This window comes from Prionailurus bengalensis, chromosome A3 (assembly GCF_016509475.1).
Source record: "Prionailurus bengalensis isolate Pbe53 chromosome A3, Fcat_Pben_1.1_paternal_pri, whole genome shotgun sequence".
Lineage (NCBI taxonomy): Eukaryota > Metazoa > Chordata > Mammalia > Carnivora > Felidae > Prionailurus > Prionailurus bengalensis.
In genome coordinates, this window is record NC_057354.1 from 59,025,811 (window position 1) to 59,042,118 (window position 16,308).

General features: G+C 48.8%; 1 protein-coding gene and 1 long non-coding RNA gene across 6 annotated transcripts in view; one reads left to right on the top strand and one right to left on the bottom strand.

The window, feature by feature from the left end:
• The window catches only part of LOC122496712, a 23,827-nt gene extending 17,281 nt beyond the window's left edge, over positions 1-6,546 (top strand). The window contains exon 3 of the long non-coding RNA XR_006300911.1: positions 6,515-6,546. This is a non-coding gene — a long non-coding RNA (uncharacterized LOC122496712). The remainder of the gene's footprint in view (positions 1-6,514) is intronic.
• The window catches only part of NPAS2 (neuronal PAS domain protein 2), a 160,321-nt gene that overhangs the window by 12,453 nt on the left and 131,560 nt on the right, over positions 1-16,308 (bottom strand). For all 5 annotated transcript variants that reach the window (XM_043603143.1, XM_043603142.1, XM_043603141.1 and 2 more), the window contains exons 11-16: positions 13,974-14,121; positions 11,733-11,817; positions 8,842-8,983; positions 8,205-8,314; positions 5,424-5,513; positions 1,704-1,850 (exon numbers count right to left, since the gene is read on the bottom strand). In XM_043603143.1, coding sequence (XP_043459078.1) covers positions 1,704-1,850; positions 5,424-5,513; positions 8,205-8,314; positions 8,842-8,983; positions 11,733-11,817; positions 13,974-14,121 — 722 coding nt within the window. The remainder of the gene's footprint in view (positions 1-1,703; positions 1,851-5,423; positions 5,514-8,204; positions 8,315-8,841; positions 8,984-11,732; positions 11,818-13,973; positions 14,122-16,308) is intronic.

Genomic DNA, 16,308 nt, shown 5'->3' on the forward strand with positions numbered 1-16,308 from the left:
TGGGGGGGGGGTGCAACAAAATGCATTGGTCAGGAGGAAGAAAAATAAGACTTCTTCATAACAAGGAGTGAAAGAGATAACCTTGCGTCGCCTGTTATTTTAGAATTCAGCTTGAATGTGGAAAAGGCAGGAAATAGAAAGGCCCGGGCTCTGAGGAGGATGTTCGTACGCCTACCTTGCTTTTAGCAGTTTCTGGCTCAATTTTCCCCTTCCTGTTAGTGTAAAAATTCCATTCAAGTAATTGGAGTCAGGCAAGTTCTGCCAATCGGGCCTTGGATCAGTGAGAAAATATTACAGCTGGGAAGGAATAAGCAAAAAGGGACTTTGACACCTCCATGACTGCATTTCTTTTCCTGTAAACACTGTGGTCTTCTCCCGGGCCCGTTTTGGGGAGTGGTAGAGGAGGCGGGGCAGCTGCAGGGCTTTGGGTGTGGCCGAGCTCTCCGCCCCCGGACCCCCGGGGCGGGAAGTGCGCGTCCCGCTGGGCTCTGTCCTCCGGGTGGTGGGGCGGGGGGAAGGGAGAGCCCAGGCTGAGAGTCTGTGTGGGTGGGGGTGGGGGCAGGGGCAGTTAGGCTCTGGAAAGCAAGCCAGGAGCGCCTCTGAGGAGCCCAGGGAGGCAGGAAGGCCGGCAGCAGGTGTCTCCCGCTACCCAGCATCGCCGATCCTTCACGCGTTATCTCACCGCGCAGGGCTAGGGCGCTGCGCTCGCATAGAACCTGTTGGTCCCCCCCGAAGGGTCTGTGTGGACCGTGACCGGGAAGCGGCAGGGCCAGGGTTCCAACTATTTTCTCCAAGGGTGTCTCCTGCTTCCTTCCGCCTCTTCTAAGGGGCGTGGGGGTAGGAGTGCAAATGCTTAGAGCTCTCAAGGCAGACTCCAAGGTGAGGTAGAATTACGTTCACAATTAGAGGCTGGGTCAAAAGAATGCACTTGGGAAGAAACATAGTCTTCACCTGATACAAGTAAAACTTGGTAAAAATCACTTATCCTTGTAAGAAATCTAATATATACAGCTTTCACTCCAAAAGCAATCTCTCCAAAGGATTTAAAGAAGCGACATCTGGCGGGGGTGGGGGGCAGTGTCATGGTTGAAAGCCGCTGTTGTCAGAACTGCAGCATGCCGCAATGGGCATGCCACAAATGGGGTGTCCTGGAGACGCCAGGGTGCTGACCTCCAGTCCCCAGCTCCCTCTCCCATCCCCGCTCTGTGCAGGGTGCCGATCTCATCATTTCCCAGATCTCCCTTCATGGCCCCTTTGGGTGAGAGGCTACAGTAGAGCTGCCTCCATTTCCCCCACGGGTAGCCAGTAGCCGCCCGGTGCTATGAAAGCAGTTACACAGGTGCCGGGAGTTTACACCCCCACAGGAAGGAGGGAGGCAGGCATCAATGCAGGGCGAACAACCACCACTCATGAATGAAAATGCAGCTGATATGCAGACATTATGTGCCCAACAGAGCAAGGGGTCAACAGGGAGGGTGTCATGTGAAATTCGTGTTTGGCCTGGAGTTGGGGATGGAGGAGGGGGGATTTGTTCCTTGTACTTGGTATTGGAGGTTGCAATATGCTTAGTAAGCAGGACTCTTTAGGGCAGTAGGGAGGGACTTTGGTGGGAGTCCTGCCCACCCTGAAACAGTGGATAAATATGGCAGGGAGGCAGGCAGGACAGAGACCGTGGTGGATGCTGGCCCGGGAAGAGGCCTCACCTGGATGTTGGAGTCCTGGACCAGGCAGAGCTGCTCCTGGATCTTGTGGAGCTCCTCCTGCTGCCACCGGATGTTAGCTTGCAGGATCCGTGTCCGCTGCTCCAGCTGGTCTTTGATGGTCTGGAACATGCTGAACTGTGCTGAGAACTTGAAGGTGGAGTCAAAACACAAGACCAGATGAAAGAGTTATTTCAGCCTTACAGACAGATGTTGCTGCTGTTCTGAGCAGCCCTGCCCACTTTCATTTCCTGTCCCTTATCCACCCTTTTTGGTATCCCTCCTGAGTGACTCACTGCTGGGGCGCTCTGCAGGGCACAGGGTCTTTGGATGAGCACTGGGAGGCCCAGTGGTCCCCAGATGAGCTTTTGTCAGGCCTACCGGAACCTGCAGGTCTAATGTATTGCACTGCAGCTTGGGAGGGCCACAGAATTGGGACACAATTTTGTGAGCAGTGCTCACAAACTGACATTCCAAATTTGGTTAGACAGACAAATGGTTTTGGGGATGAATGTCAAAAGCAGTGCATCAGAGAGCGTGTGACAGCTTCACAGGCAATCTGGGGTCCTATCGTTATCCTAAATCTGATCCTGGCATACAGGGCTCTTCTGTAACAATTCACAAATGAGCTTGATAGCTACAATTTGTGGGGGCCCTGCTCTCCAAACCAGCCTGAGGCCATGGGGAGGCCTTACCACCCTCCCTCACTTCCCCCAGGTTCATTTGCTGCTCTGCACTTAGAGATCTGTGCACCAAAAGACTAAGGAAAAGAATAGTACAATCACCTGACATTTATCCTGAGGGTAACACTGGCAGAGGGTGCCCTTATAGGAGGGACACTGATATCTGCTTTGCACATAAGCTCCAAGTTTCCCCTCCGTTCCACCTCTTACTCCTTTTCCTGGGATGGAGGTTGGTTTTAGAAAGATTCTAAGGGTGATCTCTGGGACATAGGTCCTACCTTGACATAGGGTGTTTCCTTGCAAGGAAACACGAGGAAAGCAGGGGATCGTGGCAAGGGAGGCTGGCACTCCCTGGGGTGGCTACCCTGCTCTGGGCTCTCTGGAGCACTCAATAATTCCTGTTTCTTGAGGAACATGTGTTTGCTGGCCTGGGACTTCCCCTCCCCTCCTCCCTCCCTCCCTCCCTTCCTCCTCCTTCCCTCCCTTCCTCCTCCTTCCCTCCCTCTCCCTTTCTCCTTATCTTTTCCTTCCCTTCCTCCTCCTTTTTTTTTTTAAACAATGACTTAACCTCCATTCCCTCAATCTCTATCCCAACATTCTCCCTAGTCTGATTCTTGCCCATTGTCTTTTGCAAACACCTCCAGAGACTCTTCCTCTGCCCTTTGACCTTTCTTACATGGAAAAGCAAGGAGGCCGGGGAGACTTTAGAACACAGATAGGATACACTGAAGGATGGAATAACTGACTTCAGTTTTTGGAGCGGCAAAATGATTAAAAAAACCCTATATGCTGCTACTTGCGGAGATCCACACTGGCCAGTCGTTTAATTCTTTACATCATACCCCCATGTCACGCAGAGGTTGTGGCTTGCTTGAGATCGCACAGCTAGCTGGTGGTCCAGGCCAAAATGTGAATTCTGAGTCTCAGGAGCTGGGTGAGGCTGAGCGGTTTGCCAGCAACACCTCCCCCGCCTCCCAAACCCACCTCAATCAGAGCGGCTTTGCCTTCAGATTTCATTTAACAGAAAAAGTCTCTTGCTAAACATGAGTTCTCTGTGCTAAACCAGACTGTATCACAAAAATCTTCATCAGAATGTAAGTAATCAAAACACACAGCTGGGAATTTGAAAGAGAATTCCGTTAAGAAAGCGATCTCTACTAGGTAGCAAATTAAACACACACACACACACACACACACGCACACACACACGCACAACCACAACACAAAAGCTTCCAGGGGTTCTACAAAGTCAGGAAACATTGGGGGCTACGCCTAGCATGTCCAGTGGAGAGGACACTCTGGGTCCAAAGGGAAATAGGAGGGGGCAGGGCAGTCAGGGAGGGGCCAGCACTGTGCTTCACAAGTGATAGTGACTTCTAATAGTCTTCTGATTTTCTCAAGGGATTCCAAGACACCCAGGCATTAGTCTCTTATTATATTCTTGATCATGGCCTCTTTGAGAAAGACATTTATTCTAACTTAGAGACATTTTAGAAACACATCTTGAAGCCAAACCACCAGCTAGTTACCCAGAAAACCCTTTGTCAGACTTTGGGTTTTATTCCCCCCCCCCTTTCCACGATAGGGTGCTAGAGTGATAGATAGCTTCAGAGAATGGAAAGAGAGAAAAGTGTAGAATGCACTGTTTTACATGGAGCTGGTATGCAAAGAACTGTCTGACTTGAAAGGTCAGCATTATGCAAGAATGTCTTAAAGAATATGGTTATTATTAAGTATAACATGCCTAAGAGACTAAGAACTGTTTCTGTTAATTAAAATGACGTTTAATACATGAAACATTAGAATTTGAAAAAGTCCTTAATCACATCGTTATGCATAATAAAACAAAGAAATTCCTTTAGGATGCAAGACCCAGAAGTTACAGGAACTCTCATTTCATGTGCCTTTGGATTGAAAAACTTACTAATTTCATACCAAATGTGCCTTGGAAATTCGAAGAGAAAAAAAAAATTTTTTTTCTGAATGAGGATGAACATAGACTATTTTAATTAGTTGACTCTGGATGAGTAGCTTTGACATCCTTCCAGCCTAACTCTGTCGAGGGGCATGTGCTAGCAGGTGTCTTTCTGATTCCAGGAAAGCATCTGAGACGGCTGTTAATGGGACATGTCTTGTAAAAGAGTTTTCATCGGTGGTGATGGATTTGCCCCAAGAGAGAAGTCCACACTTTGGCAGGAGTGCGGCCAGGAGTACTTGTCAGTGAACTGTGACCTCGGATCCCCTTGTAGCCAGACAGTGGCACAAAGCTAGATATCCCATAAAGAAACTGAAAGTGGAGCCTGGCCTCAGTGCAGTGTATGCTAATCAGCTCAAAGGCCCTACGCGGCCACAGAATGAATGACCACTATTTCATTCAGCCTCTCGCCAGGCCTTGAGCACGTCCTGCCGGGCCCAGCTCAGGGGTCACCTCCTCGGTAGGGTGTTTTCTTACCAGTTGTGTAAACATACACACCCTGCCATGGAGGTTGGTCTGTTGGTATGCCCACCTCTCCCTTCAACTCTGAGTGCTAAAAGCTAGGGCTGTGCCCCTCACATCGGCTCATGGACTGACCCAAATAGTAACTCACTGAATGTTGCTAAAACAAGGAAGGAATTACTCAGCAAAGCCACGGTCCTTAAAAAACAAAACAAAACAAAACAAAACAAAACAAAACAACCAACAAATGTGGTATTTATAGTACTGGACTCACAGCTTCCTATGACATTTGGCCTAATTCAAACTTTTCCTGAAATAACATAACCAATTTGGAGTCATAAAAAGTAAGAGGAACATGGAGAAGTGGCAGAGGGATGAACAAAGATTAAGAAAAGGATGATGGCCAGAGGGGACAGGGAGAGGACAAAGTTCATAGCTCGAGGTGCCCCACCTGCGCGTCAGGAGAAACATCCCCCGGTTTGGGATCTTGCTTTGGTACCTATACAATGGCACCGATGCATCTACACACCCAAGAGGATAGCAAGCATTCTGTCCCGGGGAGCGCCACCACCAGGCTCCCCTTTCCCTGAGCCCCAGACTCACCTGTGTCATGGGGGCAGGTGGGTTCTGCAAAATGGTCTGAGGCAGGAGCTGCTGTGTGAGGTCACAGGATGACGGGGCAGGCAGGGGAGCCTGGGGAAGAGAGGGGGCCCTTGTTAACAAACACCACTTCTGGGCCATTACAGAGGCACATGGATGCTCTCGCTCAGCTGGGTTCTCTGGCCTAGAGGAGGCCCTTCTGCACTAGAGTGAAGAGCTTACATGCAGAAGGTAGGCTGTGCTGCCGCCCTTGCAAGACACAGAGTCAGAGCCAACACATGGCTGATGGAGGGTGCAGGGTGCCCTTGAGCAAGATCCTGGAGTCACTCGGGGTCTGGGATGCCTTCCCACCATGGTGTGCCCTGCAAAGCCGCTATGACGTGCCGGAGCTTGGCAGCTCCTCTCGTCCCCCTTCCTTGCCTCTGTTCTAGACTCCATTCTTGCTGGATTTGGTTGCTTCTTCTCCCATATTGATAAATTCTTAGCAGTGTCATCGAGCAATACGAATGGGGTTGTGCTGATAACCAGCGCTGGCTTTGCATGTGGCCCTTATCCTTCCTGCTCAACCTGAATGCAGCGGACAGATGTGCCATGCGTTTCTATATCCATTCATTCATCCAGGCAGTGAATACTGGTGCAATTTCACCAGGCTCTGCCTGGAATCTGTTCAAGAGACTCCTGGGCAGTCAGCTGAGTCACAGACCTTGTTTCCTGATCCCTTGGGGCAGGGCAGGAGGACAGTGGGGGCGATACGTAGCAATGTGTAGAAACAAGAAATGAAATCTTCAGCTTCGTGGGCTATTGAGAGTTTTTATTTTATTAAAAAAAAATTTTTTTTTCAACGTTTATTTATTTTTGGGACAGAGAGAGACAGAGCATGAACGGGGGAGGGGCAGAGAGAGAGGGAGGCACAGAATCGGAAACAGGCTCCAGGCTCTGAGCCATCAGCCCAGAGCCTGACACGGGGCTCGAACTCACGGACCGTGAGATGGTGACCTGGCTGAAGTCGGACGCTCAACCGACTGCAGCACCCAGGCGCCCCGAGAGTTTTTAAAAGAAAAGTAAGGGGCGCCTGGGTGGCGCAGTCGGTTGAGCGTCCGACTTCAGCCAGGTCACGATCTCGCAGTCCGTGAGTTCGAGCCCCGCGTCGGGCTCTGGGCTGATGGCTCAGAGCCTGGAGCCTGTTTCCGATTCTGTGCCTCCCTCTCTCTCTGCCCCTCCCCCGTTCATGCTCTGTCTCTCTCTGTCCCAAAAATAAATAAAGGTTGAAAAATAAAAAATTAAAAAAATAAAAAAGAAAAGAAAAGTAAAAGGGTTCTTCTGAAGTTACTCCCAAACTGTCCCTCAGGCCCTAGAGACCATAAAGAGAAGCCCAAATGGGAAGTGTCACGCAGGACAACATTGGGAGGAAGTGACCACAGGAGACCTTGTTTTGAGTGAGGAATCCCCAGCACAAGGGCTGCCTGGAGCCTGGTTTGGTCTCCTCGGATCACATCCCTCACACAGTGGAGAGGAACCAGAACTGCACCCCCATCAGTGGCAGAAAGCAGTTCTACTGGACTGCCAAGTATCGGAAGAATGGCATTCATGGCTTGGAAGTATTTTTGGAAGGTGGCTGGAGAAAAAGAAAGTGGTCTTTGTCTTGTGCGATTTGAAAATGAAACACATCACTCCAGCTTTTCAAGGAGGGCCTTGCATGATTTTCCTGGAGACCGCAAGCAGAAGCTGGCACGTTCACTCCCATTTCCAAAATGTCAGCGAGGGTTGGGTAGGGGGTTTCTGGCAACTACCTGGATGTGGCCCCTGACATTCTTGGACACTTCTCCCATCCTGAGGTTGGAGTCTATGTTGATCTCTGTGGGTGAGCTGGGGCTGCTCTGATCAAGAAGGATGTCAGAGGTGACACTGTGGGACTTCCAAGGCTAGGTCACAGAAAGCCATGTAGCTTCTGCCTGGCTCTCACAGAAAGCTCCATCTCCAGACATTTCTTCTTGGAACCTAGTCGCCATGCTGGGAGAAGCCTACAAGTAGGGCCCAGGCAAGAAGGGGCCCAGGCAAGTGGAGGGTGGATGGTCTCAGGGTAGCCCGGCCCACCCCACGTACCAGACATGAGCGCAGACACCCCTGGGGTGTGGATTCCCCAGGTCCAGTCGGTGAGGCCTCTGACATGAGGCAGCAGAGAGGAGTCAGCCCTGCTGTGCCCTTCCTGAATCCCGCGAATGTGAGAAATGACTGTTGCTTTACGTCGCTAAGTTTGGTGTGACCCCTTACGAGGCAGGAGATAACTGGAGTATTGTGTGCATCAGTGATTTTGCATACAGCCAGCATGCTTTCTAAAAGGCCACTCACTCCCTGACCTTCTGGGGAGGTCTGGTGTGTGTCAGGGACACTGCCTGCTGTATGCAGAGATAGATTTTTGTTGGCACTGACTTCTTGAACATTTTCCCTGGAGGGAAACGGGACATCAGATGGAAGGATCCTGTGTACCCTCAGAGACTCTGGGGATGTGACCCCCGGTTTGAGGTTTTTCAGCTTAATCTTTAAAATTCATTTGCATTTTGCATTCCTTGAATACACATCCATGTTAATTTTGGAATAAAAATGTTTCAGATCACTTGCCAATTCAATTACCTAGCTTCCCACCCCTGCCTGCCACGCCGTACTCTTAATCTCCAAGTACAACTGCTTCTCTGGGAAGATGCAGTAATGCTGTCCTACGGTGTTGTCAGCCCTGCCACGCTGTGGCACTTCTGGTCGAGAAGGAGTTTAAGGTCACATACATACCGGCATTGTGGCTGCCTGGCTGAGCCCTGGCACGGGGAGCTCTTGGGGCAGGGTGGCTGGTCTTGGCAAAGCCGTGGTGCTGGCCTCTGCCATCAGCTTGCTTGGGGCAGCTGTAAGAAAGCAACCGATCACCTTCCTGATTCATGCATCCTTAACAGCTTTCTTATCAAAAGAGGGGAGCAACGACTCTAGTATGCCTGAAACAAGGGCTTGGGTGGAATGTCTGATAAAAAAAAAAAGTCCAGCATGAACGGAAACTGTTGCAAGAGCCACAGCTTCGGGTTCTGCCAGCACCCGACCCCCACTGGGAGCAAACCATCCCCGAGCTTCATGTCCACCACCTGGTTCAACCACCTGCCTGATCCTACATCTTACCAGGGTCACCAAAACCTGGCCAGACTATCCGGCCTGCGTGTCACCTGCTTTATGTCTGTTCTGGAGTGTGGAGAGGTGGAGGGCAGAAAGCCGGAGGGAAAGGAAGCAAGAAACAGTGTGAACCGGAAGGCGGCTTCCACTTGGCAGGCAGAGACTGCCCTGATTCTGCTCAGGCCTGGGACCCTTTGTGGGACTCTATACTCCCACCACCCTGGCCCCACATGGGCGCCCACCCCCTCGCCATCCGTGGCAGCACACTCACAGGCGGGTTCTGACATGGCCGTGTGTGAGGATTTGTGGGAGCTTCTGGAGGACACTGATGGTGAATGACTGGTGTTAAGGCCCAAGGTGCCTGCGTCAAGTGCGTTAAAGTGCTGCTGAGGGTCGAGGCTGGAGCCCTTGTCCTGAAACACACAGAGTCCACATTGCAGTATCGAGATGACAGGAATGTGACTTTAGTTCTCCTCTAACTATGTGGAAAATTTTGGAGGGTGTAGGGAGAAAGACTGAAACAATTTGGAGATCATTCCAGACACATTCAGGTACAATATTTGTACATATATTTAATCCAGACATCTTTGAGAGGCTTGTGGCCTTATATAAGCAGTATCTATTACACTTGCTCACCTTGGATTTTGATTTTTTAGATATTCATAACTGATGTTGCATTTTCTTTTTTTTCTTAAAATTGTCACCTCACTGCCCAGATTCTTGGCTTTCCCAGAAGTGGGGGCAGGGGGAGAGGCAGGTTCTAGAAATGAAGTTGGTGGTGGTACCGGATTGTTAACATGCCATTGAAACAAATGCCTTTGGAGCCTTCAGAATGTGCCCCACACAGTCTCCCCACTGCCTCTCCTCTGCAGTCTCAGGGCCCCGGAGTGAAGAACAGGCAAAAGGCCAAAGGTCTCCTATCCTTTGGCTCCTGGATCCTAACCAATCCTGGATCCCAGGATGCCCCTGCTTCAAGTGTGATGTGATGAGAAAGCAACTGTGACCTTCCAACCCTCAGGAGCCATCTTTCCATCCTGCATGGCTTCATGTCATAAGCATGAGAAAACAGGGGGTAGGATAATTTTTAAGCTAAAGAAGAAACATAATGCTTACTCTCCTGAGCCATGCTCCTACCCAGGCAGAGGAGGACAGTGACATTCCTGGCATCCACTAGGCTGTCTGCACAGGCCGTTCTATGTCCTACGGTCTTGGGTCTTAAATCTCTGGGTGCAAGTCTATGTGGCTATTCTGTCTTTTGAGTCATGGCTCCAGTGAGGGTGGATTCTGTGTATGTGCCCAAGAAGGGCTGAAATGACTGATATTGGCCTACAGTCCTTTGTGCAAACTCAAATTACAGGATGTGCCTGGATTTGCTGTGCTAAAATGTCAGCTTTGGGACTCTGCTCCTTAGTCACAGAGTCTCCCCAGATACACCCCTTAGAGTGAGGTCCCTGGCCCGGGGCTGTTGGCAAATCGTGTGGTCCTGGTCAGCAGAGAAATAAGTACAGGAAATGAGAGGAAGCACCAAAAGACTTTTATAGCCATTTGACATATCTGCACATCACATCCAAGCATGGGAATTAGCGTTTTACAAAAGCGGTCAGTGACCGATTTGAAATTAAAAAAACAATAGTTCATTACCACTGATAGTTTGAAAAGCATTGTCCCGGAGCTTTTCCTTGAAAAGAGGCAGCCCGAGATTGTATTGGTGTGCTTATACATACGTGCATGTTTATGAGAAGTTCCACTGGGTTCTAGGAGTCCCAAAGGATCTGAAACTTCAATAATGAATTTCTGAGCGGATGATACATATTATGCCCATTTGTGAGCTGTGATATATGGGGTGTCTAACACCTGCCTATGAGCAGCTTAATTCTGTTCTTGGACATGATACATGATGCATTATATGACAGAGCGGGATAATAAACATTTCCACAAACAATGGCAGGTGTGTTGTATCGGTGTGCTGGTGATGAATCACCATACAATATATCACCATGCAGCGTGCCAGCAGGGGAGGCTCGCTGAAGACACTGACTGCTCTCTTGTCCTTAAAGGTTATTCCTCCTTCCTCCCAACTCAGCTCTCGTGGACCAGAGATGCTTTCATTGTACCATTGCTGCCACAGCAGCTTCTGGCCAAAGTCTCTGGATTCTAGGTCACTGGGCAGCCCGAAACTTGAACCACATTTCACCAATTCTTAAGAGACACTTTCCCCCCTACATTTTGACATTTCTAAAATTGGGATGTGTCTTTCAACTGATGAAAAGAAATCCTTGTTTCACAGATTGACTGGTGGCAGCATTTTCTCTTTCTTAGCGGGAGATAAATAATGGTGGATCTTACAATGGTTAGCTTCTTGGCTTTGATGAAATACAATGCTCCCTCCCTTCCTTGCCTTCTCTCTTTTTTCCCCAACATTTGTGTCTGTTTGAAGGTTGACGTTTGAGGAGCAGGGCTCTGGTCTGCTTGCACACTTCCCTAGTTGTTTGACACAGGGGGAAAGCCTGGTTGGGGGGGGTACCTAAAAGCTGAGTGTGGAGCAGGGAAGGAGATAAGACTTTGTGAAGGGAAATACACAAGCAGAGCTCCCTGACATGAAGCTGGCTCCAACATGGCTGTTAACCAAGACCTTCAGATGCAGAAGTAGAAAGTGCACCTTGCCGCCGACGACACGGACAGTATCCGTGAGGGGCACTTGTGGAGGACCCGGCACTTAGGCTGAGGGAATGACAGGGGCACTTAAATTATTCCATACCTCAATGGGATGATGGAATAAGCCCCCAGCTTTTTATCTGTGGGAGAGATACAAAGTGGACTTATTGTAGCCACTCCTGTAAGGATGGAAAGTCACCAAATCATGCTTTGAGTCCAGAGGGTATGTTTTATACAGCTCTGTGACTTGTAATCCTCAGTGCCCTCCAGTACGTTAGCTAAATTTTGTGTGTTGTGTGTTTCTGGGCCTCATCTGCAGGACGAGGGCAGTAACAGTGCCTGCTTCATGGGAACGTCATGATGGTAAACAAGAGAATACCTGAGAAACGTGTTGGATAGTACTGGGAACATAGCAAATAAAACTATTACTCTTTCTATTATAACATCTCATGGGAATGCTTACTTAGGCAAACTTGGCCTTTAGATATCTGGTGGGGATCAGCATACCTTGAGTGCTGAAGGGTGGATGGTCTCGGGTGGCGGGTCTTCCAAAGCCAGCTCCTGCCTCCTTTCTACCCGGACATCCGCGTAACTGATCAGGAAATCAAGAGACCACAGCAGGAGGTAGGACATTTCAGATGGCAACAACAGAGAGGGCTTGTGTGGTACATCGAGGCACCCTATATGACACCCACCCCACAATCATCGCCACGAAAGAGGCTGGTCTTGTCACTTGTTTGAGGAAGGAGTTTCATTCTGTGCCTGAATTCCACCAGAGCGACTAATGTGACATTCAAAATATTTTCCTTTCCAGGATGTTTTTACTCCCTTCTCTTTTACTTACCTTCTCCCCATGCCCTGAAACTTCCAAACATCATTGTCTTTAGAAACATATTTTCATCTACAGGATAAGACTTGGCCTTTGAATAATCAGAAGCCTTTCCTAAAACCTACTCAGTCTGGACTGTGCATACAGAGAAGGGACACATGACTTTTTAAATAATTACAACCTTTGAAAGTTTTCTCTCAAACAAATCTAGATCTAGATGCAGAGCACTGATTAATTAATCTGTGGACCCACTTTTAAAATAGTGTGGGTAAGAGGCACCTATGTGGCTCAGTTGGCTGAGTGTCAGACTTTGGCTCAGGTCATGATCTCATGGTTCCTGAGTTCAAACCTTGCATCGAGTTTGCTGCTATCACTACAGAGCCTGTTTTGAACCCTCTGTCTCCTTCTCTCTCTGCCCCTCCCCCCCCGGTTCATGTTCTCTCTCAAAATAAATAAATAAACTTTAAAATAAAATAAAATAAAATAAAATAAAATAAAATAAAATAAAATAAAACATAAAATAAAATAGCGTGGGCTAATCAATTCAATATGGTGACCCAGCCATGGCTTCTGCTTCATGTGTGGAGGTGCAGGCTGGGCAAGGGGACTTGGGCAGTGACAGTGGCTCTTGGGCTTCTGGAATGTTGTTACCTTATTTACTCACTAGTTCACTCCCTACTCTCTGTGAGGGTTACTTTCCAAGATTTGGGAGGTGGAGGATGGAGAGGAAGAGCAGGGTCAAGGGCGGAGTCTGAAGACCAAGATGCTGCTGGTGGGGGCAAAAAGGCCCTCTGATGAAGGCCCAGGCTGGGTGGTGGTGGGTGGGACTGGCCTGTAATGGGAAATCACTGGCTGCTGAAGTGCCCAAGGGTGGGCTGGGAAGCCAAGATCAAGTTCCTAAGAGTGGCATGCAGTGTGATGGTCAGGGTCACTGGCAAGAAAGACCAACATTTCTCCTCTTTCCTCACTTGCTAAAAGAAGGGAGATTTACTTGTTAACTATATATATGCACGTGTGTGCATGTACATATGCATGGTATCTATCCATTTTATCTATCAATCATTTATCTCTTATGTATATATATAAATGCAGTATGTATGTATCTATATGTATGCATACATATATATCTTTCTCTATATATATCCATTATCTATCTACTTATCGCGTATACGTGCATACAGACATACAATACATATAACCTTTCTTTCTTTGCTCTGCTCAAATGCTCTTCTCCAAACCAGTTTAAAACTGATTTATGTCCTTACAATTTCTGTAGTCAGGGAAAAAAAAAACCCACAAATGACATTTCTCCTTCACCTTTGGGAATTATGACCCTACACAGCCTGCGTCTAGGAAATGCTGGATATGCTGCCTCCCTTGAAAGCTCTCCTCACCCGCACTGGGCCGGGGGTTCCCTGAGGCCACCAGGAACCACCAGGAACCCCCTCCCACCGGCAGCCGGGCTCTATTCCCAACACTACCTCAGTTGCCAGCAGGGTTGTTTTTTTTTTTTTTTTTTAAATGCATCAACAATAAAGGGGACTATGTCTGTGAGTTATTTAGAGGCAAAATTTTAATTTTCTTCCCAAAACGGTGACAAGGGAAGGCTGGGGGATGGATGGAGATGAGGGGAAAATATGCAAGTAGGTCAGTGAAGCAGTAAGTCAGTAAGTAACATCCTGGCAGCCTGAATGAGCGTGTGAGGCTTGCGGAGGGGCCTAACTGAACCTTCAGCGTCGAGGGAATGAGTGGGATGTGTACCTGGAGACTCTTCTGTGAACTGCAGAGCACAGCCTGGCCCCAACTGAGGAATTCAAGCCCGGGGCTTGCTGGCTCTCCAGAAGCTGGGACTCCTGAGGCGGCAGGAGCTCTGTGTGAGCTGTGAGGGGCTCGCCCGCCCTCCCAGCCCCAGCCCTCACCTGACGACCGAGTGTGTGCACACGATGAACTCGGGCTTGGAGTTCCACTGGTGGTAAGTGATGTAGTAATGCGTCTGCAGCCAAATCCACTGCTGGCCTTTGGTGAGGAACCGGTAGCAACAGGACTTCCCTTTACCAAACTGCATCACTGTTAGGAGAAAATGGGGTCTGCGGGTAGCAAACGTTAATACAAAAATGATCTCTTCCCCAGAAGTTACTGTTAAAAATACAAGCTTCCAGAAAGTGCCAAACACGGTTTATTTCCCCAGGTGCGCTGTATTTTAAGTGACTCTCAAGATAATGGTAAGCGATAATGAATTCTTAAATAATGGAAGAACAATCTGCAGGCTTCCCCAGATGCTCAAAGGCTTGAGAGAGCCTCGGATAAGGGCAGATTCCCAAACTGGAGTTTAATTAAAAAGAGGCACAGGTTTTCCTGCTGGAGGTGGAGCTGTCTTTGGAGCTGCAGGAGCTGAGTACAGAAGAGACGATCCAGACACGGGGGGATCTGGGCCCAAAACAGACCTGACAGCAACCTCTGGCTGGATTCTGTGGCTGTCAGTCAGCAGTTCATGCTTAGTCTACACAGTCCTAAATTAGAGAGTTAGCTACAGATGCCTTCCACCTCAGGCACCAGTGCTGCAGGGCTGCGTGGAGTCCCCTGCGGTCAAGTCTGTTGGTGGGCTTCCCTGGGGGTGTCAAGAACAGAATGGATGCTGTTGGAATATTAGACTGCACAGGGCAGAAGGCTGGACTGTGGGTCTAGGGAAGAAGAACAATCTGGACTTTATTGCCTCAGTGGCTGGAATTTAGCACCTCTTTTGGCAAACAGTTAATAGATATAACAACCAGGAAACCAAAGCTATAAAGGGAGCCACTGCCTTGGAAAATGTGATCTCCAAAGACGTAGGAAGCCCAGCTGAGTAAGGGCATGGGCTGGACAGACTGAGAACATCTTGCCTGAGCCCTGGGGCAACTCCTTCAGATGATGAAGGTAATCCTACAACCAGGGTGGCCTTGCTCCATTAGAAGAGTCAGAAGCAGCCAAGGCTTGAGGTAACCCTGCTTCTCAAACTTTCACGTGCCCATGAATCACTTGGGGATCTTGTAAAAATGGACGTTCTGATTCCACAGGCCTGGTGGGGATGCCTGAGAGTCTACAAGGCTAGCCAACTCCGTGTGATGTCCTTGCTGCTGTTTGAGGACCACACTTTGAGGAGCAAAGGGTTAACGTTTTAAAGATTAGCCTTAGGGGCACCTGGGTGGTTCAGTTGTTTTCGGCTCAGGTCACGTCTCAAGGTTCATGAGTTCAAGCCCTGCATCAGGCTCGCTGCTGCCAGCCTGTCAGCTCAGAGCCCATTTTGGATCTGCTGTTCCCCTCTCTCTGCCCCTCCCCTGGCTTGTGCTCTCCCAATAAATAAATAAATATTAAAAAAAAAGATCAGCCTTAGGTTCTGAGGATCCTGATGGAACTTAAGCCTATTCTTTTGACAAGAACAGCAGAGAAGGGAAAGTTACAATGGATACTACAGACAGGACATCTATCAAAATACAGTGTTGGTGGTCAATTTATGTGTCAGGATCTGTTATGATTAAAAATTTTCCTGTTTAAAGCTAGAACTTGGCACTGAAGATATGGCTTTAAATGGTTAATTCTTGACTCCTCTTGCTAAGTGAGAACCCAGATATGCTTGTAATTCTCCCTCTATCCCCTGCCCACCCCACAACATGGGGTACCTCCTCTACCTCCCAGCCTGTGGCCCTCTTCTGTGGCAGAGAGCCTTCCCGGTCCCCTCCCCTGGCTGGGTGAGGAATCCTCCTCTGAGCACCCCCAGTATCCTGAACACGTTCCCTCCAATGCAGTGACAGCATCCTATAAGTATCCATTAGACCTTGCTCCTGCAGAGCAGCAAGGAGATTCTGATCATCCTTATGTGCTTCGTCTCGCTCAGTATCTGGCCTGTAGCTTGTGACCAATATATGTCGGCTTACAATGAGCAGTGATGTGAGTTCAATAGTTTGTCTTTGAAATGTATTGCATAGGGCACCTGGGTGGCTCAGTCTGTTAAGCGTCCGACTTAGGCTCAGGTGATAATCTCACGGTTCGTGGGTTCAAACCCCATGTCAGGCTCTTTGCTGTGAGCGTAGAGCCTGCTTCGGATCCTCTGTCCCCTCCCCCTCTCTGCCCCTCCCCTGTTTGCACTCTTCTCTCTGTCTCTCTCAAAATAAATAAATAAACTTAAAATAACGTACTGCATAGCTTAGAAAAAATGACCATCATCACTTACCTTGTTTTCTTAGGTAAGATTAAACAGCTTACCTATCTAAAGGATAC